Source organism: Oncorhynchus nerka, linkage group LG11 (genome assembly GCF_034236695.1).
Source record: "Oncorhynchus nerka isolate Pitt River linkage group LG11, Oner_Uvic_2.0, whole genome shotgun sequence".
NCBI classification, from domain to species: domain Eukaryota; kingdom Metazoa; phylum Chordata; class Actinopteri; order Salmoniformes; family Salmonidae; genus Oncorhynchus; species Oncorhynchus nerka.
This window is the reverse complement of record NC_088406.1, coordinates 72,154,169-72,177,643: the sequence shown is the minus strand read 5'-3', so window position 1 is coordinate 72,177,643 and position 23,475 is coordinate 72,154,169. Positions and strand designations below refer to the sequence as shown.

Here is a 23,475-nt window from a genome sequence, read left to right as displayed (position 1 = left end):
AACAAAGCATCCTTCACTCATGTTGCCAAACATACCCTAAAAAAAAAAGACCACCCTACCGATCCTCGACTTCGGCAATGTCATTTACAAAATAGCCTCCAACACTCTACTCAACAAATTGGATGCAGTCTATCACAGTCCGTTTTGTCACCAAAGCCCCATAAACTACCCACCACTGCGACCTGTACGCTCTCGTTGGCTGGCCCTCGCTTCATACTCGTCGTCAAACTCACTGGCTCCAGGTCATCTACAAGTCTTTGCTTGGTAAAGCCCCGCCTTATCTCAGCTCACTGGTCACCAGAGCAGCACCCACCCATAGCACGGGTGGCTGCTGCCAATGACTGGAATGAACTGCAAAAATCACTGAAGCTGGAGACTCATATCTTTAAGCACCAGCTGTCAGAGCAGCTCACAGATCACTGCACCTGTACATAGCCCATCTGTAATATAGCCCATCCAACTACCACATCCCTATACTTTATTTATTTATTTATCTTGCTCCTTTGCACCCCAGTATCTCTACTTGCACAGTCATCTTCTGCACATCTACCCTTCCAGTGTTTAATTGCTATATTGTAATTACTTTGCCACCATGGCCTATTTATTGCCTTAACTCCCTTATCTTACCTCATATGCACTCACTGTATATAGACGTTTTGTTTTTTCTACTGTATTATTGACTGTATGTTTTGTTTATTCCATGAGTAACTCTGTGTTGTTGTATGTGTCGAACTGCTATGCTTTATCTTGGCCAGGTCACAGTTGCAAATGAGAACTTGTTCTCAACTAGCCTACCTGGTTAAATAAAGGTTAAATATATATATATTTTTTAAATAATAAGAATTGGACCGACCAATCCCGCACATTGGCTAACCGGGCTATCTGCATTATGTCCCGCCACCCACCACCTGCCAACCCCTCTTTTACGCTACTGTTACTCTCTGTTCATCATATGTGCATAGTCACTTTAACCATATCTACATGTACATACTACCTCAATCAGCCTGACTAGCCGGTGTCTGTATTTAGCCTCGCTACTGTATACAGCCTGTCTTTTTACTGTTTTATTTCTTTACCTACCGATTGTTCACCTAATACCTTTTTTGCACTATTGGTTAGAGCCTGTAAGTAAGCATTTCACTGTAAAGTCTACTACACCTGTTGTATTCGGCGCAGGTGACAAATAAACTTAGATTTGTTTTGATTTTAATACATGTGTAGGACATGAACTGTATAAGCACCCACAAAAATATTACAACTCAAGACACTAACATGAAATTGTATGGCCACAATAGCTGAAAATGGAAAATCTTGCAAAATACAAGCAACATTGTGCAATAGTTATCCATCCATTGATAAATGCCTTCTAAAATGATTCCCTTGAATTTCAATTTGAGTGAATTGTGAAGACAAGAGCTCAACCACGACTAACTGCTACCACCGCGTGGCCTTGAGTAGTACTACTTATCTAGAAAGGGGCGGTGTTCAACGTCACAGGGAGTAGGAAGTGAACGAAGCAAAAAAAACAATACCCACAGGGTTTCACTAGATAGCACAGCCACGAAGTAAACAGATATATTAAAATAATTATGTGCTTTTTGGTCTTACTTTAAGGTTATGTCTTGGCATAAGGTTAGCAGTATGGTTAAGGTTAGGGTTAATGTTAGGTTTAACATCACATTTTAAGAAGATCAATTGTAGAAATGGGCGGAGTTTCTGACTTTGTGACTGTGGTAGCTAGTGACGACCAAAACATTGGTCAACGTGTGGTTGCTTTTGAGAATCAAATGACAGAATTATTCTTATTTTCTTTACTTCAAAAATGAATACTCACTTATGAAAGTGTTTGGAGCAATAGTAGAGGACAACAGCAAAGACGAACGAAGCAGATGTATGTACAAATAGCTAGCTATCAAGGTGAGTTCTCCATTGTATGTACACGTTTTGTAACTGTTCAGCTATAGGCTACTTGTCAGTCAGTTACCGGTGTATGTACTGTAGGCATGCATATATCCATTCGTTTCTACTGGCAGAATTTGCTCCTGAATGCCACAACCTCAAACAGTCTAAATAGCCCAAAGTGAGTGTCATAGAGTAATCAGCATCAGTTTTGGTTTGGTTCTGTCTTGTTGAATGAACTGAAATGTGTCACAAACCTCTATTGAATGCCTGTTGTCTAACGTTACATCATTATCAGACTCTCTCCCCTAGAGAAGGGACTAGTGCCAGGCAATCATGGGACCCTCGGTACTCTTTCCGCTTCTCCACCGCTTGTCCTCCCCCTTACGAACTGTCACCCCAACATGGGGCCGATGGCTCCTCCGCCAGCTACCCCCACCATCCTGCACTCACACCCCTTGTACCACCTCATTCCCTGGGCTTAACTCCCAACACATCCGCGGTATGTGTGTGGAATCCACCCTCAGCTACATCAAGGAGCTGAGTCCACCAGAGCAGAGGCTGTTGAATAAGCTGTATGAAGGACTGATCTCAGGTCAGCGGGCCAGCCTGGCTGAGTCCATTACCCTGGTGGAGACCCAGCATCCCAGAAAGAAAGAGCTGGCCCAGGTCCTGCTGCAGAGAGTACTGGCCCACAGGAAGGAGCAGGAGAAACAGAACGGAGGGAAACCCCTGGCCTTCAGAGTGGGTTAGTATATGGATTGTTATGTTCAACATTGTTGTGTCTATGCCCAGTACATAGAATGCACGCAGACCCAATAATATGTGAACATTTGAACTAGTGGATTGCAGATTCCTTAGAGTTGGACCGCTTGAGTTGGTGGCTGCAATGTGGGCTTTTTATTGAAGATGTTTGTACTCATACTCTTGATTTAGCTAAGTCTAAAATACCATATGGGGAAGAGTGTGGGCTTGGTGTACGTGCATGTTTGTTCTCTGTGAGGTGACGTCTGTCTGTAGGTCTGTCTGGCCCACCCGGAGCTGGGAAGTCCACCTTCATCGAGGTGGTGGGGAAGATGCTCACAGGACAAGGACATAAAGTCTCTGTTCTGGCTGTCGACCCCTCATCATGCACCACAGGAGGTATGTTTCCACATCATTCTACATATTCATCGCTGTGTTTGTGCGTGGTATTTCATCAGTGTTGTGGGGTATATGTATTGGTTTAAATGGGTCTGTTAGAATGCCTCGTCATGCCAGACAGACTCTTGCACCGCAATATGTGGGATTTTGTGAACATTGACATAACTATTCTGCCTTGTTCAATGTTGTTAAACATAATTTCCTCACCACAGGAGGTTGGTGGCACCTTAATTGGGGAGGAGGGGCTCATGTTAATGACTGGAGCGGAATCAGTGGAATGGTATCAAACACATGGTTTCCAGGTGTTTGATGCCGTTCTATTTGCTCTGTTCTGGACATTTATTACGAGCCGTCCTCCCCTCAGCAGCCTCCTGTGTTCCTGACATATATCTTCTTCAAGCTAGGCAAAGGATTATTATTAAATATTGATACCTATACTGATATACTACCACTTTTATACTTTATGTTGGTGTTACGCATAAATCCTCCCCCTCTCCCCAGGGTCTCTGATGGGTGACAAGACTCGTATGACTGAGCTCTCCAGAGACATGAGTGCTTTCATCAGACCCTCCCCCACCTCTGGAACACTGGGAGGAGTCACCCGGACCACCAATGAGGCCATAGTACTGTGTGAGGGGGGTGGCTACGACATCGTTCTGGTAGAAACTGTAGGTGAGGAACTCGATGGTTGAGTCGACTGTTTTTAAAAGCCTCAGAAGGGACAAATCTTCACCTGGGATAGGCCACCTGCACAGTATTTATTGAACCAGATTTAATCTCAATGTGATTCATGCTTTGCATCTTCCACATTACGTGGTTTCTAAAGTCTAAATGGCATAAAGGATACAATTATGAAATGACATAACATAGCTCATAGTTTATTAATAAAAATCCTAAGGTAGATAGCGTTTCATAAATACTTAGTTTCATTGTGTGTTGTGTCCTCAGGTGTAGGCCAGTCAGAGTTTGCTGTGGCTGACATGGTGGACATGTTTGTGTTGCTGATCCCACCAGCAGGGGGCGATGAACTACAGGTCAGACAGGCTGCACCTCCATCACCATCACACTCCCCTGTTACAATGCCATTGAAGAACCAGTGAAAATCTTGTGATATTTACAGACATTTTTGATCATTTAAATGATTGATTCTTGATGAAAATAAATGTCTCATGAGTTTAGTTCAACTGTCTTTAAAGTACACTGCTCAAAAAAATAAAGGGAACACTAAAATAACACATCCTAGATCTGAATGAATGAAATATTCTTATTAAATACTTTTTTTTACATAGTTGAATGTGCTGACAACAAAATCACACAAATTATCAATGGAAATCAAATTTATCAACCCATGGAGGTCTGGATTTGGAGTCACACTCAAAATTAAAGTGGAAAACCACACTACAGGCTGATCCAAGTCAAAACGAGGCTCAGTAGTGTGTGTGTCCTCCACGTGCCTGTATGACCTCCCTACAACGCCTGGGCATGCTCCTGATGAGGTGGCGGATGGTCTCCTGAGGGATCTCCTCCCAGACTTGGACTAAAGCATCCGCCAACTCCTGGACAGTCTGTTGGTGGATGGAGCGAGACATGATGTCCCAGATGTGCTCAATTGGATTCAAGTCTGGGGAACGGGCGGGCCAGTCCATAGCATCAATGTCTTCCTCTTGCAGGAACTGCTGACAAACTCGAGCCACATGAGGTCTAGCATTGTCTTGCATTAGGAAGAACCCAGGGCCAACCGCACCAGCATATGGTCTCACAAGGGGTCTGAGGATCTCATCTCAGTACCTAATGGCAGCACATGGAGGGCTGTGCGGCCCCCCAAATAAATGCCACACCATGACTGACCCACCGCCAAACCGGTCATGCTGGAGGATGTTGCAGGCAGCAGAATGTTCTCCACAGCGTCTCCAGACTCTGTCACGTCTGTCATGTGCTCAGTGTGAACCTGCTTTCGTCTGTGAAGAGCACAGGGCGCCAGTGGCGAATTTGCCAATCTTGGTGTTCTCTGGCAAATGCCAAATGTCCTGCACGGTGTTGTGCTGTAAGCACAACCCCCACCTGTGGACGTCGGGCCCTCATACCACCCTCATGGAGTCTGTTTCTGACCGTTTGAGCAGACACATGCACATTTGTGGCCTGCTGGAGTTCATTTTGCAGGGCTCTGGCAGTGCTCCTCCTGCTCCTCCTTGCACAAAGGCGGAGGTAGCGGTCCTGCTGCTGGGTTGTTGCCCTCCTACGGCCTCCTCTACGTCTCCTGATGTACTGGCCTGTCTCCTGGTAGCGCCTCCATGCTCTGGACACTACGCTGACAGACACAGCAAACCTTCTTGCAACAGCTCGCATTGATGTCCCATCCTGGATGAGCTGCACTACCTGAGCCACTTGTGTGGGTTGTAGACTCCGTCTCATGTTACCACTAGAGTGAAAGCACCGCCAGCATTCAAAAGTGACGAAAACATCAGCCAGGAACTGAGAAGTGGTCTGTGGTTACCACCTGCAGAACCACTCCTTTATTGGGGGTGTCTAGCTAATTGCCTATAATTTCCACCTGTTGTCTATTCCATTTGCACAACAGCATGTGAAATTTATTGTCAATCAGTGTTGCTTCCTAAGTGGACAGTTTGATTTCAGAGAAGTGTGATTGACTTGGAGTTACATTGTGTTGTTTAAGTGTTCCCTTTATTTTTTTGAGCAGTGTACATATCTGATTCCTCATGCCTTTCATATTTGCAAAAGAAACAAAATGGTTTCTTTCCACCCTGTTGTCTTCACTTATTCTGTCTCAGGATGCACTTAAGTATTCAAACAGGATCACAGACTGTCGCACTGTCCATCAATCAGCTTAGACGTATAGACATAAGATTTACATCCAATTTCCCCTCTGGAGATCAATAAAGTTGATTCAAAGCACATCGTGTTGGTCACATACACGTATTTAGCAGACGTTATTTCTATCAAAGTGTGGACACACCTACTCATTACATTTTTAAATGTTTTTTCTTTCTTTCTTATTATTTTCTACATTGTAGAATAATAGTGAAGACATCAAAACAAATGAATTAACACATGGAATCATGTAGTAACCAACAAAGTGTCAAACAAATCTAAATATATTTTAGATTCTTCAAAGTAGCCACCCTTTGCCTTGATGACAGCTTTGCACATTTGGCATTCTCTCAACGAGCTTCACCTGGAATGCTTTTCTAACCGTCTTGAAGGAGTTCCCACATATGCTGAGCACTTGTTGGCTGCTTTTCCTTCACTCTGCGGTCCAACTCATCCCAAACCATCTCAATTGGGTTGAAGTCAGGTGATTGTGGAGGCCAGGTCATCTGATGCAGCACTCCATCACTCTACTTCTTGGTCAAATAGCCCTTACACAGATAGGTGTGTTTGGGTCATTGTCCTGTTGCACAAACCAGGTAGGATGGCGTATCGCTGCAGAATGCTGTGGTAGCCCATGCTGGTTAAGTGTACCTTGAATTCTAAATAAATGACTCAGTGTCACCAGCAAAGCATCATCACACCACCTCCTCCATGCTTCACGGTGGGAACCATACATGGGGAAATCATCCCTTCACCTGCTCTGCGTCTCACAAAGACATGGTGGTTGGAACCATAAATCTCAAATTTGAATTCATCAGACCAAAGACCGATTTCCGGTCTATTGTCCATTGCTCGTGTTACTGTCTTTTAAGCAAGTCTCTTCTTCTTATTGGTGTCCTTTAGTAGTGGTTTCTTTGCAGCAATTCGACCATGAAGTTGATGTTGAGATGTGTCTGTTACTTGAACTCTGTGAAGCATTTATTTGGGCTGCAATTTATGAACTTATCTGCAGCAGAGGTAACTCTGGGTCTTCCTTTCCAGTGGCGGTCCTCATGAGAGCCAGTTTCATCATAACGCTTGATGGTTTTTGCGACTGAACTTGAAGAAAACTTTCAAAGTTCTTGAAATCTTCCAGATTGACTGACCTTCATCTCTTCAAGTAATGGTGGATTGTCATTTCTATTTCTTTATCTGAGCTGTTCTTGTTGTTTCTCTTTGCTTATTTGAGATGTTCTTGCCATAATATGGACTTAGCCCTATTTGCTTAAGACCATCTTCTGTATACCACCCCTGCCTTGTCACAACACAACACAACTGATTGGCTCAAACGCATTAAGAAGGAAAGAAATTCCACAAATTAACTTTTAACAAGGCACACCTGTTAATTGAAATGCATTCTAGGTGACTACCTCATGAAGCTGGTCGAGAGAATTCCAAGAGTGTACAAGCTGTCATCAATGCAAAGGGTGCCTATTTTGAATAATCTCATATACACTACTGTTCAAAAGCATCAGCATTTGTGGGTTCGATTACAGGCTCAAAATGGCCAGAAACAACTTTAATCTGAAACTCGACAGTCTATTCTTGTTCTGAGCATTGAAGGCTATTCCATGCGAGAAATTGCCAAGAAACTGAAGATCTCGTACAACACTGTGTACTACTCCCTTCACAGAACAGAGCAAACTGGCTGAGAAACAGACGCCTCACAAGTCCTCAACTGGCAGCTTAATTAAATAGTACCTGTATAGTACCCGCAAAACACCGGTCTCAACGTCAACAGTGAAGTGGCGACTCTGGGCTGCTGGCCTTCTAGGCAGAGCTCCTCTGTCAAGTGTCTGTGTTCTTTTGCCCATCTTAATCTTTAACTTTTATTGGCCAGTCTGAGATATGGCTTTTTCTTTGCAACTCTGCCTAGAAGGCCAGCATCCTGGAGTCGCCTCTTCACTGTTGATGTTGATACTGGTGTTTTGCAGGTACTATTTAATGAAGCTGCTAGTTGAGGACTTGTGAGGCGTATGAAATGGGTAAAACAGTATGTAAACATTATTAAAGTGACCAGTGTTCAATGACTATGTGCATAGTGCAAGCAGCCTCTAAGGTGCAGGGTTGAGTAACCGGGTGGTAGCCGTCTAGGGACATTTTGTAAAGTTCAGGGGACAGTACTGAATCTGTGTGTGTTCTCCATTGCCAGGGCATTAAGCGAGGCATCATCGAGAAGGCAGACCTGGTGGTGGTCACTAAAGCAGACGGAGACCTGTTAGTTCCAGCCAGGAGAATCCAGGCAGAGTATACCAGCGCTCTGAAACTGCTCAGGAAGAAATCAAAGTCCTGGAACCCTAAGGTGGGTTGTATTGGGTTTAATGTTTTTTGTCTGAGTGGTAGTGCGAAGGGGTTAAACTTACAGTGGGGCAAAAAAGTATTTAGTCGGCCACCAATTGTGCAAGTTCTCCCACTTAAAAAGATGAGAGAGGCCTGTAATTTTCATCATAGTTACACTTCAACTATGACAGACAAAATGAGAAAAAAAAATCCAGAAAATCACATTGTAGGATTTTTATAAATTTATTTGCAAATTATGGTGAAAAATAAGTATTTGGTCACCTACAAACAAGCAAGATTTCTGGCTCTCACAGACCTGTAACTTCTTTAAGAGGCTCCTGTCCTCCACTCATTACCTGTATTAATGGCACCTGTTTGAACTTGTTATCAGTATAAAAGACACCTGTCCACAACCTCAAACAGTCACACTCCAAACTCCACTATGGCCAAGACCAAAGAGCTGTCAAAGGACACCAGAAACAAAATTGTAGACCTGCACCAGGCTGGGAAGACTGAATCTGCAATAGGTAAGCAGCTTGGTTTGAAGAAATTAATTGTGGGAGCAATTATTAGGAAATGGAAGACATACAAGTCCACTGATAATCTCCCTCGATCTGGGGCTCCACGCAAGATCTCACACCGTGGGGTCAAAATGATCACAAGAACGGAGGGCAAAAATCCCAGAACCACACGGGGGGACCTAGTGAATGACCTGCTGAGAGCTGGGACCAAAGTAACAAAGCCTACCATCAGTAATACACTACGCCGGCGGGGACTCAAATCCTGCAGTGCCAGACGTGTCCCCCTGCTTAAGCCAGTACATGTCCAGACCCGTCTGAAGTTTGCTAGAGAGCATTTGGATGATCCAGAAGAAGATTGGGGGAATGTCATATGGTCAGATGAAACCAAAATATAACTTTTTGGTAAAAACTCAACTCGTTGTGTTTGGAGGACAAAGAATGCAGAGTTGCATCCAAAGAACACCATACCAACTGTGAAGCATGGGGGTGGAAACATCATGCTTTGGGGCTGTTTTTCTGCAAAGGGACCAGGACGACTGATCCGTGTAAAGGAAAGAATGAATGGGGCCATGTATCGTGAGATTTTGAGTGAAAACCTCCTTCCATCAGCAAGGGCATTGAAGATGAAACGTGGCTGGGTCTTTCAGCATGACAATGATCCCAAACACACCGCCCGGGCAACGAAGGAGTGGCTTCGTAAGAAGCATTTTAAGGTCCTGGAGTGGCCTAGCCAGTCTCCAGATCTCAACCCCATAGAAAATCTTTGGAGGGAGTTGAAAGTCTGTGTTGCCCAGCAACAGCCCCAAAACATCACTGCTCTAGAGGAGATCTGCATGGAGGAATGAGCCAAAATACCAGCAACAGTGTGTGAAAACTTTGTGAAGACTTACAGAAAACGTTTGACCTCTGTCATTGCCAACATTTACATTTACATTTAAGTCATTTAGCAGACGCTCTTATCCAGAGCGACTTACAAATTGGTGCTTTCACCTTATGACATCCAAAGGGTGTATAACAAAGTATTGAGAAACTTTTGTTATTGATCAAATACTTATTGACCAAATACTTATTTTCCACCATAATTTGCAAATAAATTCATTAAAAATCCTACAATGTGATTTTCTGGATTTGTTTTCCTCATTTTGTCTGTCATAGTTGAAGTGTACCTATGATGAAAATTAGGCCTCTCTCATCTTTTTAAGTGGGAGAACTTGCACAATTGGTGGCTGACTAAATACTTTTTTGCCCCACTGTATTTAGAAAAGTGCTTCAAATTGTTGCTCAGGAAGAAGTCCATGACCTGGAACATGGTTAGTGTTGGGTTGTGTGGGTTTGTGCTCACACTTTCATATGCACAGAATTAAGAAATACAAACAGATAATGAGAAATAAATGCATACCTACAAAAAATAGGCATATTGCCTCAAACTCCAGGTAACTGGGGGTTGGAACCTGAAGTTCTTCTTCGTATCCTCTATTGGAGAGCTGTGTTACATTTCCTCTGAAAATCCTTTTTTGCCGCCCTCAACTCTCCACACGCACACATCACCAGAACCGACAGGCCGTCCCACTGTACAGCGAGGTCAGCTGACCCGGGGGAGAGGGATTAATGTGATGTCATCATCAGGGCACTCTAGTCTGTCGCAGTGTTCCCAGGGTGGGGAGGGGGTGCTCTCTGCATGTCTCCCGCCCTGGGCCGAGCGTTGTGGCATTGTCTCTTTGTCTCAGACCGACCGTGTGTGGCCCAATGCAGCATCTGCCCACCTGGCAACCTGCCAAAGTCCCTTACCGCCACCCACCCACCCTTCTCCCTCCATCCCCCTCTTCCTCTTCCTCCCCACTCTGAATAGAGAGCTGCTGTGTCATGTATTTTCCTGATTAGCAGCCCACCCACTCAGATGAAAGACTCCCAGACCTGTCTCGCTCTCTGGTTCTCTGTCTCTCTCGCTTCTTTTTCCAATTTTCTGTCTCTCTCTCTCCCTTTCTCTCTCTGTTTTTCTGTCTCTATTTCTCTCTTACCTCTCTCTCTCTTCATCTCCATCTATCTCATCTCTCTCTGTTTTGCTGTCTCCATTTGTCTCTCTCTCTCGCTCTCTGCCTCTTTCCACTAGTACCAGAGGCAGCAACACTGACTTCAGGACAGGAGATATCCACCACAGTGATTTTAATGGGTCTCCACATGATTCCTCTGCCATATCTCAATATTAGGTTCAGGGGAGGGGACTTTGGAAGGCTCCCTTCTAGCAGATTAATCATTTGGACTGTAGCTTTGTAAGACAATTCTACAGTATTTCCCCATGTCAGAAACACATTTCTATTGGCACACTTAAATTGTGAATAGAGCAATTTAGGAATGACTAGATAGAATACAGCTTGATAGAGTATTGCACCATTGAGATATGACTTCACACAGTTCCCTTTTTGTAGTGCCCTCACTCTCATTCAAGCACTGGTCAACACTGAGTTGTTTAGTTCTTAAATCACTGGTGTTGTCTGGACAGGCCTGAGGTGAATATGGGAATACAGAGACCCCATTGGGTGTGTGATATCTGTGGTGTGTCACTGTGCCTGCATGGGCACATGGGGGGATTGATTACCAACTGCATGGGGGTCCACACGTGTGTTCACATACAGTACCAGTCCAAAGTCTGGACACACCTACTCATTCCAGTGTTTTTCCTTATTTGTACTATTTTCTACATTGTAGAATAATAGTGAAGACATCAAAACTATGAAATAACACACATTGAATTATGTAGTAACCAAAAAAGTGTTAAACAAATCAAAATATATTTGAGATTTGAGATTCTTCAAAGTAGCCACCCTTTGCCTTGATGACAGCTTTGCAAACGCTTGACATTCTCTCAACCAGCTTCATGAGGTAGTCACCTGTTTCAATTAACAGGTGTGCCTTGTTAAAAGTTAATTTGTGGAATTTCTTTCCTTCTTAATGTGTTTGAGCCCATCAGTTGTGTTGTGACCAGGTAGGGGTGGTAAACAGAAGATGGCCCTATTTGGTAAAGACCAAGTCCATATTATGGCATGAACAGCTCAGATAAAGAAAGAGAAATGACAATCCATCATTACTTCAGGACATGAAGGTCAGTCAATCCGGAAAATGTCTAGAAAGTTTCTTCAAGTGCAGGCGCAAAAAACATCAAGCGCTATGATGAAACTGGCTCTCATGAGGACCGCCACAGGAAAGGAAGACCCAGAGTTACCTCTGCTGCAGAGGATGAGTTCATTAGAATTACCAGCCTCAGAAATGGCAGCCCAAATAAATGCTTCACAGAGTTCAGGTAACAGCATCAACTGTTCAGAGGAGACTGTGTGAATCAGGTCGAATTGCTGCAAGAAACCACTACTAAAGGACACCAATAATAAGAAGAGACTTGCTTTGTTCCAAGAAACACGAGCAATGGACATTAGACCAGTGGAAATCTGTCCTTTGGTCTGATGAGTCCAAATTTGAGATGTTTGGTTCCAACCGTTGTTTCTTTGTGAGACGTAGAGTAGTTGAATGGATGATCTTCTCATGTGGGGTTGCTTTGCTGGTGACACTGTCATTTATTTAGAATTCAAGGAACACTTAACCAGCATGGCTACCACAGCATTCTGCAGCGATACGCCATCCCATCTGGTTTGCGCTTAGTGGGACTATCATTTGTTTTTCAACAGGACAATGACCCAACACACGTCCAGGCTGTGTAAGAGCTTTTTGACCAAGAAGGAGAGTGATGGAGTGCTGCATCAGATGACCTGGCCTCCACAATCACCTGACATCAACCCAATTGAGATGGTTTGGGATGAGTTGGACTGCAGAGTGAAGGAAAAGCAGCCAACAAGTGCTCAGCATATGTGGGAACCACTTGAAGACTGTTGGAAAAGCGTTCCAGGTGAAGCTCGTTGAGAGAATGCCAAGTGTACAAAGCTGTCATCAACACAAAGGGTGGTTACTTAGAAGAATCTAAAATATATTTAGATTTGTTTAACATTTTTTTGGTCACTACATGATTCCATATGTGTTATTTCATAGTTTTGATGTCTTCACTATTATTCTACAATGTAGAAAATAGTAAAAAGAATGAAAAACCCTTGAATGAGTAGGTGTGTCCAGACGTTTGACTAGTACCATATGTGAGAGTATATGTATGTCTGTATGCACTGTGTATGTGTGTAGGGGGTGGGGGGGCTTGTATTACTATCCTTGTGGGTACTGAAAATCCCCAAAGTCCATATATTGTGTGTGTGTGTGTGGTTCCCCCCCCCCCCTCCAGGTAGTGCGTGTGTCATCCCAGACAGGCGAGGGTGTAGCAGAGCTGTGGGGTAAGATGGAGGCCTTCCGCTCAGCCACCCTGTCCAGCGGGGACTTCCAGGACAGACGTAGGGCCCAGCACAAGGTGTGGATGTGGAGCCTGATCCAGGAGAATGTCCTGAGGCACTTCCAGGAACACCCTGCCGTCAGGGGGGAGCTACCCCAGCTAGAGGACAGGGTCACCAGGGGAGCTATATCACCGGGCCTGGCGGCTGATCTGTTACTGAAGGCCTTCACCTCTTCTTCATCATCCTCCTCCTCACAGTGACCTAGCTGAAGTGGAGATCTAATATCAACAGCATTATCCATATACTGTAATATTGAATACTCTTCTCGCCTTGTCTCTCAGGTCACTGCTCTGTAAGGACGATTGATTGTTGATGAGAGAAGGGAAGGAATTCTAGGTCTTGGTCCCCCTCCCAATCCCACACACAACACACTGCCTTCAAATTGAAACACTGACCTACTTCCTCATACAAGAGACTTGACATGGCAGTTTATCGGTTTATACTTGAAGAGTATCAATGGATGCAGTTTTATAGATTTTATCATAATCAATGAGTTGAATAAATTATTAAATGAATTATATAGTGGTGGGCGTTTTCTGTTGCTGAAATGTTTGTGTGGGGACGTAGATGCTGAACCAGGGCTAGGAAGCTTTGTGTGGGGATGTAGATGCTGAACCAGGGCTAGGAAGCTTTGTGTGGGGACGTAGCTGCTGAACCAGGGCCAGGAAGCTTTGTATGGGGGCGTAGCTGCTGAACCAGGGCTAGGAACCGCTGTGTGGGGACGTAGCTGCTGAACCAAGGCTAGGAAGCTTTGTGTGGGGACGTAGCTGCTGAACCAGGGCTAGGAAGCTTTGTGTGGGGGGCGTAGCTGCTAAACCAGGGCTAGGAAGCTTTGTTTGGGGACGTAGCTGCTGAACCAGGGCTAGGAAGCTTTGTGTGGGGACGTAGCTGCTGAACCAGGGCGAGGAAGCTTTGTTTGGTGACGTAGCTGCTGAACCAGGGCTAGGAAGCTTTGTTTGGGGACGTAGCTGCTGAACCAGGGCTAGGAAGCGTTGTGTGGGGGTGTAGCTGCTGAACCAAGGAAGCTTCTGAACATGACAACTTTTAATACAAGCGTCATATCATTCCCGTTGTCCTGGTAAAGTTTTACATTTAATTCAGACCAAAATTACCACATTTTTGCAATGATGCCTCTTGACCACCAGATGTCCCCATAACTTCACAACCTCATCTAAACCATTATTATAATGACTGGCCTGAGAGCCAGCCTCCACCACCGCTCCTCCCCTCAGGATGTGCTGGGTGACAGGTCACAGAGAGGCTGCTAGGACACCAGATCCTTCTTCCCTGGAGCTCTGAGGACACCATGGTAATCCTTCACATCCATCCTCCATGCCAGTCAGAGCCTGGCTTCTAGCAGATACTAGGCTACCTACCTACCGCTGGGCAGAGGAATGATCAAAGAGACAGTAGTATTATCATAAAGCGTCCGTTACACCATCCCAGGGCACAGTAGGCATCAACCTCTGTAAATAAAAAATAAATAAAAAACAGTGGGAATTGCCCTCATTGTACAACGCCAGTGTAAAGTTTGTAAAGGACAGTCTGTACATAGTGGGGAGAAAACTGCTTCGATGCTGCAGTCCAAAGCCACAAACCTATGTTTGTTGTTAGGAAAGAATCCCTAAATTCTTAGTCAAATCCGTCCCAGTCCCCCCCATTATTCCATCCACTTCCATCTTTCCTTGATCGTTTACATCTGTCTGTTCCGGAGAAGTGAGCCCCAGCCTCCAGAGTCTCTCTGCTCGCAGGTTGGCGGTCGTTTGCTCCTGTCTGCGCCTGGAGGAAGACTGCCCCCTGAATGCAGATGGATTCATTAGGCTTGAGTAACACCCTTCCCCTTCATCACGCTGTCTCTCTCTCACACACACACACACACACTGTACCGCTCTAGGGAACAGTCAGTCCTAGCTTCATCTCTGGACACACACACAGCGTACACTAGGCTTCAGTGTAAACACCCTGATGCGGTTTCTCAGTGGAAAGATTAACTCAAATGCTGTCGTATCATGTTCAACATTCAGCCATTTTAGCCCAAACACAGACCAGTCCACATGTGTTTACCATTTAGAGACATTTCTTTAATGTAAGCACAGGACATGGACACGGTCTTTGATGGGGTCGGAGGGGGATTTTCCATTTCTCAAGACTTCGATTGATGCTTTGTGTGTCCGTCAGAGCGGTGGTCCATCCCCACATTTTCATCCAACACACAAGCGTCTCTTTATTTGAAATTGTGTTTAATTGCAGTCCAAACCCAGCTCCACTTGACAACATCTGCAAATGATGACTAATTACATAACAACGTACTCCTTATGAATGGTTAGTAGTATAGAGCGTTGTCGTAGCGACATGACAGTCACATTCCTATGTGTGTTGTTTCTATAAATAAAGACAACCAAGTCTTATTGTTAGAAATGGTAGTGTAGGAATTGTTGTGGTGACCTATGCAGTCTGTTGCTGGTGTACAGAACCATGTCTTACAATGATGACTGGTTAGTATACAGGGTTGTCGTGGTAACTCGACGTGTGTAGCACCAGACAGAGACCTAGGGCTCTATTCAATCCGTATCGGGGGAAATTCATCACTAAAGCCCAATTTGAAATTGAAAGGTAATGTTCCCAAGTTGGCGGAGACTGTAAACGCTACATATGTCGGCTCAATCCTAAATTACCTTTTCATTTCTCTCTGGAAATCTGTAGTGCTTCAGTGGTAAGGATTGAGAATAACCCCTAGGTGGTGGTGGTTTTGTTGTGGGTTCTGCTGGTGTTGTATTTGGGCATGTTGTCTGCTCTGATCAGAGAGAGTGGGATGCGTGACACTGAATGAAATGTCACCTGGGCCCTCCCACCACGCTAACGCTGGGCTCTTTCTCTGTGTGTGTGTGTGTGTGTGTGTGTGTGTGTGTGTGTGTGTGTGTGTGTGTGTGTGTAGTGTAGCCGCTGGTCATGGTCTGCCGATCCACAAAGCCTCTCCCTCCCTGCTGTGTTGGCTCTCTTCGTCTCCCCACAGTCCCCCCTGCTCACACACGCACACGCACACACACACCATCCCCATCTCCCTCTTTCATACACACAAACCCTCCACACACACATACCTCCCTCACACACACTGCCCTCCTCCTTCCATGACACACACACACTCCTCCCGCCCGGGTCGCACCGACTCGGCTGGCTGCTCTGCCGTCTCTCTCACGTGACAGATGAGTGTGTGTGAAGCATTTCATTCAGGCTCACAGCTCAGTTTCAAGACTGCTGCAAAACGATCCAAGGACCCACAGTCACTAGTAGGGATGGAGTGGACTGGAGTGAGCAGAGAGGATGGTGTGTGTGTGTGTGTGTGTGTGTGTGTGTGTGTGTGTGTGTGTGGAGTGAGCAGAGAGGATATAGAGTGTGTGTGTGTCTGAGATTTGTGCTTTTTGTTGTTTGTGTGCTCACCCTCTAAGCAGCCCACCTCATAACACCATAGAATCTCTCTCTCTGCTCTAGCAGTAGAGCCCTAGTGGCTGGGGGACATGTGATATTATAAGGAGTGTAGGATGGAACGTAGGGATAATCTATCTATAGGGTGTCTTCATACGGACGTCTCACTACCAGTTTCAGTGGGATCTAGTCATTCTACAGAACCTAGTAGGCAGATCATGGTGGTAGTGGGGTCTAGTCATTCTACAGAACCTAGTAGGCAGATCATGGTGGTAGTGGGGTCTAGTCATTCTACAGAACCTAGTAGGCAGATCATGGTGGTAGTGGGGTCTAGTCATTCTACAGAACCTAGTAGGCAGATCATGGTGGTAGTGGGGCCTAGTCATTCTACAGAACCTAGTAGGCAGATCATGGTGGTAGTGGGGTCTAGTCATTCTACAGAACCTAGTAGGCAGATCATGGTGGTAGTGGGCTCTAGTCATTCTACAGAACCTAGTAGTCAGATCATGGTGGTAGTGGGGTCTAGTCATTCTACAGAACCTAATAGGCAGATCATGGTGGTAGTGGGGTCTAGCCATTCTACAGAACCTAGTAGGCAGATCATGGTGGTAGAGTGGGGCCTAGTCATTCTACAGAACCTAGTAGGCAGATCATGGTGGTAGTGGGGTCTAGCCATTCTACAGAACCTAGTAGGCAGATCATGGTGGTAGAGTGGGGCCTAGTCATTCTACAGAACCTAGTAGGCAGATCATAGTGGTAGAGTGGGGGCTAGTCATTCTACAGAACCTAGTAGGCAGATCATGGTGGTAGTGGGGTCTAGTCATTCTACAGAACCTAGTAGGCAGATCATGGTGGTAGAGTGTGGTCTAGACATTCTACAGAACCTAGTAGGCAGATCATGGTGGTAGAGTGGGGTTTAGTCATTCTACTGAACCTAGTAGGCAGATCATGGTGGTAGAATGGGGTCTAGTCATTCTACAGAACCTAGTAGGCAGATCATGGTGGTAGGGGGGTCTGGTCATTCTATTAAACCTAGTAGGCAGATCATGGTGGTCGGGGGGTCTGGTCATTCTATTAAACCTTGTAGGCAGATCATGGTGGTCGGGGGGTCTGGTCATTCTATTAAACCTTGTAGGCAGATCATGGTGGTCGGGGGGTCTGGTCATTCTATTAAACCTAGTAGGCAGATCATGGTGGTAGAGTGGGGTCTAGTCATTCTATTAAACCTAGTAGGCAGATCATGGTGGTAGTGGGGTCTGGTCATTCTATTAAACCTAGTAGGCAGATCATGGTGGTAGGGGGGTCTGGTCATTCTATTAAACCTAGTAGGCAGATCATGGTGGTACATAGTATGACAGGGCCTCTCAGGTGGTCAGCTAGTGTGAGTCTGCCCCTTTGTTAAAGCACCTGAGGAAAACTCATTCTCATCTACACACTAATGTTCTCTTCCTCTTTCACACACAGATCTGTGTTTGCTGTGTGTAATTTGCTCACCCGCCTGCTGCCTGCTGCCTGCTGCCTGCCTGCCTATGGGCCTGTGGACGATGATCTACATATGGAGAGGGAGAGAGAGAAGGAGCCTTCCTTGGCGCCCAGTAATTGGACTTTAGAAGCCGATTGGGGGAACTTGGTTGACCTCTGGTAATGGATTTGAGTGAATAATTATTTGTAGTTATGGTTGGAAGATGATATCGGCGGGAGAGAAGGATGAATCCCAGTGTGTGAGTCACCACTGCTGTAAAAGAGAGAGATGTTGCTGCCAGCACTCAATTAATGAAATCCAGCTGCTTAGGCTCCCCGCGCGCACTGCCTGATAAAAACAAAAACGCCCTGGCTGGTCTGGTCAGGAAAAAGGGTTCTCCCACACTGCCCCTTCCCAGCCCAAACTACAAACTACCGACCTATCACCCACCTCGATTGCATTGTTCAAATCTTAAAAACAGCCCCCACTCCAGACTCCAGGTAAAATACATTATAGGGAGGGTCCATAATTTTTTTTAAGCCAGCGGTGGTGGTGCTTAGCGTTTGCGCGTGCGTGTTAGCTTATCTTAGCACAGCCAGCAGCCGCCATGATAATAGAACCTAATGAAAGCGATTCTCAAGATGGCAGCCAGCGCCAGTCCGTGCCACCTCAGGACACAGAAGGCAATCACTCTTAATCCACAGTCTAATTGGCCTGGCTGTGCCTCCTCTGGGCCTAAGTGAATTCAGCTGTTCGATTACTGCTGGCCAATAATCGGCTTCTACTACCCTGAGAATGTCTGGAATAACATCTGACCGACTGAGACGTCTTGTTTAAACAAAAGGATGTCCGACGAGACCCGGCGGACACAGTGCATCTTTCAAAAGGTGGATGGACGTCTCCTCCCTCTGGTGTGTGTGTCTGTTAGTACTCAGTGTTCTCTGGCAGAGACAGAGACATCAACCCAGGCAGAGAGGTCCTGGCTTGGCAACTCTCTGCCTCCCCTCTCTTCTCTCTCTGCCTCCCCTCTCTCCCCCTCCCCTCTGCCTCTCCCCTCTCTTCTCTCTCTGCCTCAGCTCTCTGCCTTGAGAGGCTGTGTCCTAGATCAGTGATATGTAGGGTGAAAATTAAGCTGCTAGCTCCCCCTTATTATCTCTGGCTGTACTCTCTCACTAGCCCTCATCCCCCTCTCCTCTCTATACCCCTCTCTCTATCTCTACCCATTCCTCACTCCCCCTCTCTCTTCCTATCTCTCACTTCTGGCCCTTCTCTCTCCTCTCAGTTCAATTCAAGGGGCTTTATTGGCATGGGAAACATATGTTAACATTGCCAAAGCAAGTGAAGTAGATAATATACAAAAGTGAATATCCCCTGTACTCTCTCTCTCTACCCGTCCCTCTCTCCTGGTCCTGCTGCCCTCTTGCCAGTCTCTATTATCAGTGTCTTTCCAGTGGTCTCTCCATGCTGGGCAACCAGTGGTCTCTCCAGGCTGGGCAACCAGTGGTCTCTCCAGGCTGGGCAACCAGTGGTCTCTCCAGGCTGGGCTACCAGTGGTCTCTCCAGGCTGGGCAACCAGTGGTCTCTCCAGGCTGGGCAACCAGTGGTCTCTCCAGGCTGGGAAACCAGTGGTCTCTCCAGGCTGGGAAACCAGTGGTCTCTCCAGGCTGGGCAACCAGTGGTCTCTCCAGGCTGGGAAACCAGTGGTCTCTCCAGGCTGGGCAACCAGTGGTCTCTCCAGGCTGGGCAACCAGTGGTCTCTCCAGGCTGGGCAACCAGTGGTCTCTCCAGGCTGGGCAACCAGTGGTCTCTCCAGGCTGGGCAACCAGTGGTCTCTCCAGGCTGGGCAACCAGTGGTCTCTCCAGGCTGGGAAACCAGTGGTCTCTCCAGGCTGGGCAACCAGTGGTCTCTCCAGGCTGGGAAACCAGTGGTCTCTCCAGGCTGGGAAACCAGTGGTCTCTCCAGGCTGGGAAACCAGTGGTCTCTCCAGGCTGGGAAACCAGTGGTCTCTCCAGGCTGGGCAACCAGTGGTCTCTCCAGGCTGGGCAACCAGTGGTCTCTCCAGGCTGGGCAACCAGTGGTCTCTCCAGGCTGGGCAACCAGTGGTCTCTCCAGGCTGGGCAACCAGTGGTCTCTCCAGGCTGGGCAACCAGTGGTCTCTCTCAACCAGTCTGTGCTCCAGACAGAGCATGTTTTGAGAGGCAGTGCTGGACTACACTCCTTCACTCCTCCTTGGCTGCATACGGAGGTCAACCTGTCACACCTGTCCACAGCTACACACACTCTCTCTCTCTCTGCTGTGTAGGGAAAACTACCAGACAGCTCCCTGCACGCCACAATCCCAGACTCCGCTAAATTTATTCATGTGGAGAGGCAGAAGAAGAACGGTACAATCTTGTATTTTATTCCACTGTGCGGAGCCCAGTGTCTTTTATGATGGAGGAATTAATGCTACAGCACTTAAAGCCTTGGCAACCAGTAAAAAGTGTTCTAGGCCGCGTCCCAAATGGCACCCTATTTCCTACATAGTGTACTACCTTTGACCAGGGGCTCTGGATCAAAAGTAGTGCACTATATAGGGAATATGATGCCATTTGGGATGCAATCTAGCTTTTACTTTCTGGAGCGGAGGAGGTTTATATTGGATAGTTGCTATTAACTACCGATAGACTGCACTCTGCCGTGCCCTCTCCTTGGCCATATGTTAATGACCACTCAGTGCCTCTGCCCTGGGGTAACCCTGCCCACTGCTGGACTGGGTCAGCCAAGCACCAGACCCTCCAAACGACTAGGCTACCACTCAAACCTGGTTAAAATAACTGCACACGCTTGTTTGCCTGGATTTTTGATTAACATAATCTGAAAATTGGGCTATATGGAATGATAAAAAAATATTTGTATTCCTAAAAATGCACCTTTTTAATATGCAATATAAAGGGGTGTGTTTTGATTTGGTTCACTAATGGCCCTAAGCCTACCAGGGTCGTATTCATCAGGGTATACCGTATCAAAACGTTTTACAACAGAAAATATAAAATAGTGCTTCCTATTGGACATGGTTCAACTGGTCCATCCCTGTTTCAGTCCATTTTTGTTCCGTTTGATGCCTAATGAACACGACCCTGTTCTGCCCACTGAGGTAACAAGATGGCAGCTGAGCTCTGCTCCCTGGTAGTTGATCACTGGCCGTTTTACTGCCCTGGCATGTTCCTGGCTCCTCTCTCTGCTCCGGGGGCAAAGCGGACACGGCCCACAGTAAAAGGCCTGTGAGGTGGGCAGGAAGCTGTGGCCGTGGCTGGCGAAGCTGGCTTCATCACATCACGTTGACATGTCAGGGAGCCGTGCCAGGGCAGTGGGCACCGTGACTCATTGTTCCCGCCACTTCCCGCTCTCCCCGGACAAGTTGCGTGGGAGCAGGTAGAGCGGGCGACGGGGCGAGTTAGCGCCTGGTGGCAGATGGGCAGGGTAACCGGTGCCAGCCACACTGGACCACTGGTCTGGCAACTGGACACAGACTGACTGGACAGCCGGACGTGGCGTTTTTCTGGCACGAGGATATGCGCCAGGTGTCTCGCTCCAGCAGCAAGCTGTGTGTGTGTCAGAGAGAAGGAGAGGAATGTGCTAGTATGCATCATTTAACATGACCACCTAAATGAATCCATGCTAGCAGTGTGTGTGTTTATGAGAGAGGGAGAGAAATTGCCCCATTTTATACTGCAAACCAAAGCCAACTTTACTGTACAGGACATTAATCTTAGGGAAACACAATAAATGAAGATTGGTTTAGAAAAGAGCTGTCAGTCTAATTGTTGTGATAACCATTCCTGTGGTTCTCTGGGCGTCTGTTGGAAGTCAGTACCATGGAATGCTCATCAACATCCAAACATGCTATGGCCCTGAGAACTGACTGAGAGCGCTCTTGTGTGGTGGAGGAAGGTCTCCCTATAGGATGGCCTTTTCAGATCGTATATTGCCTACTTGTATTATTCTGCCTCGATTTCATGGTGGACTGCAGTGAGAAACGAATGAGATTAGTTTTGAAGTCCAGCCATTCCTGCTATTGACCTTAGTGGTGTACCTTGCTCTTTTATGTTTCCAATAGAAGTCATTATCGTTGTTTCTCTCAATTAGCCCAAATCACACCCAACAGCAGAATGCAGTCTTCTTACTGAAATGAAAGAGCATGGCTGGCATTTGCAGATGACAGAAATCCCTCTAAAAATCAGTATTTATCTGTTATATGACAGGGGAGATATTGAGAATGGAAAGAGCCCAGTTTGAAAAAAATGAATTTGCCCTTCAGCTTGTGTGCCTCTCCACCAATGAGGGTTAAATTACTATCTGGGCACCTTGGCAACCATCGCTGTGCTGCTCCTGAGTCACTACCTACATCTGGACGGGCTGAACTCAAGACTGTAGAGTAAGCTTTTGTTTATTTGTTAGTTGTACTGTGCCAGTGCCGCCTCTGCCGATCTGTCTGTTTTGGTAAAGAAACTGATGTGTTATCTGACATTGGTACATTGTATTTTCAGAACAAATGCTGGTATAATCATGTTCTGTTACTGTAGTCATGGTGATGTGTGACGTGTGTGTAATTGAGAATCTTATTAACCAAGATATGTAAGCCTTTGAGGCAAAGACAGTACAGTATGAAGATGGGCAGAAACTGCTTCTCCAATAGAAGTCCCAGATATGAAGTTGTTTTTGATGAAAATGAACACGTCAGTTTGTCACTGTCACAAGGTTGGAGTAATAACATGCTTGACTACAGCAGAGGTAATAACTGACCAATGCAGGGTTGACGCTTCAGGCTTTCCCAAACTTGGTCCTGGGTCCCCCCTGGGTGCACGTTTTGTTTTTTTTGCCCTGGCACTACACAGCTGATTCAAATGATCAAAGCCTGATGATGAGTTGGGTATTTGAATCAGCTGTGTAGTTCTAGGGCAAAAACCAAAACGTGCACCCAGGGGGGACCCAGGACCGGGTTTGGGAAACCCTGGACTAGGGGAGAGGGTTGAGGAGGAGGGATGACACTTGACTAGGGGAGGGTTGAGGAGGAGGATGACACTTGACTAGGGGAGGGTTGAGGAGGAGGATGACACTTGACTAGGGGAGGGTTGAGGAGGAGGGATGACACTTGACTAGGGGAGGGTTGAGGAGGAGGATGACACTTGACTAGGGGAGGGTTAACGCTTGACTTGTGCAGGGTTGATACTTGACTAGAGTAGGTCTGAGGAGGAATGAGGAAGTTTCTAATGTGTATTCTGTACAGTAAGCTTGTATTCAGGTTGACGTTTCCAACTGGGCACAGACGTCAATTCAACGTCTATTTCACGTGTGTTCAACATCGTTTCATTGAAATTATGTGGAAACAACGTTGATTCACCCAGTGTTATTGTCCTGAGTCTTGCCTGGAGGCAGAACGTAGATAGCCAAGATTGGGTTTATTGTAAAAATACATGAAAAGTGCTTTTTTTTGTCTTAATTTAAGGTTAGGGT

General features: G+C 46.2%; 1 protein-coding gene across 2 annotated transcripts; it reads left to right on the top strand.

Moving 5' to 3' along the window:
* Positions 1-1,568: 1,568 nt before the first annotated feature.
* LOC115120857 (methylmalonic aciduria type A homolog, mitochondrial-like) lies at positions 1,569-13,608 on the top strand. Of its 2 annotated transcripts, XM_029649843.2 has the most exons (7): positions 1,569-1,917; positions 2,198-2,647; positions 2,920-3,042; positions 3,544-3,714; positions 3,991-4,076; positions 8,063-8,212; positions 12,988-13,608. In XM_029649843.2, exons 2-7 carry the CDS (start codon positions 2,236-2,238, stop codon positions 13,291-13,293), a joined length of 1,248 nt encoding a protein of 415 aa, XP_029505703.1. In that variant the 5' UTR covers positions 1,569-1,917; positions 2,198-2,235; the 3' UTR covers positions 13,294-13,608. The 2 variants fall into 2 exon arrangements, with proteins under 2 accessions (XP_029505703.1, XP_064880980.1); XM_065024908.1 differs by lacking the exon at positions 1,569-1,917 and having other exon boundaries at positions 1,924-2,647.
* The last annotated feature ends 9,867 nt before the right edge of the window (positions 13,609-23,475 follow it).

Coding starts and splice junctions, on each gene's coding strand:
- LOC115120857 (XM_029649843.2), top strand. CDS start 2,236: ATGGGACCCTCGGTACTCTTTCCGCTTCTCCACCGCTTGTCCTCCCCC. Junction 4,077..8,062: donor CAGGGGGCGATGAACTACAG/GTCAGACAGGCT, acceptor CTCCATTGCCAG/GGCATTAAGCGAGGCATCAT. Junction 8,213..12,987: donor CAAAGTCCTGGAACCCTAAG/GTGGGTTGTATT, acceptor CCCCCCCTCCAG/GTAGTGCGTGTGTCATCCCA.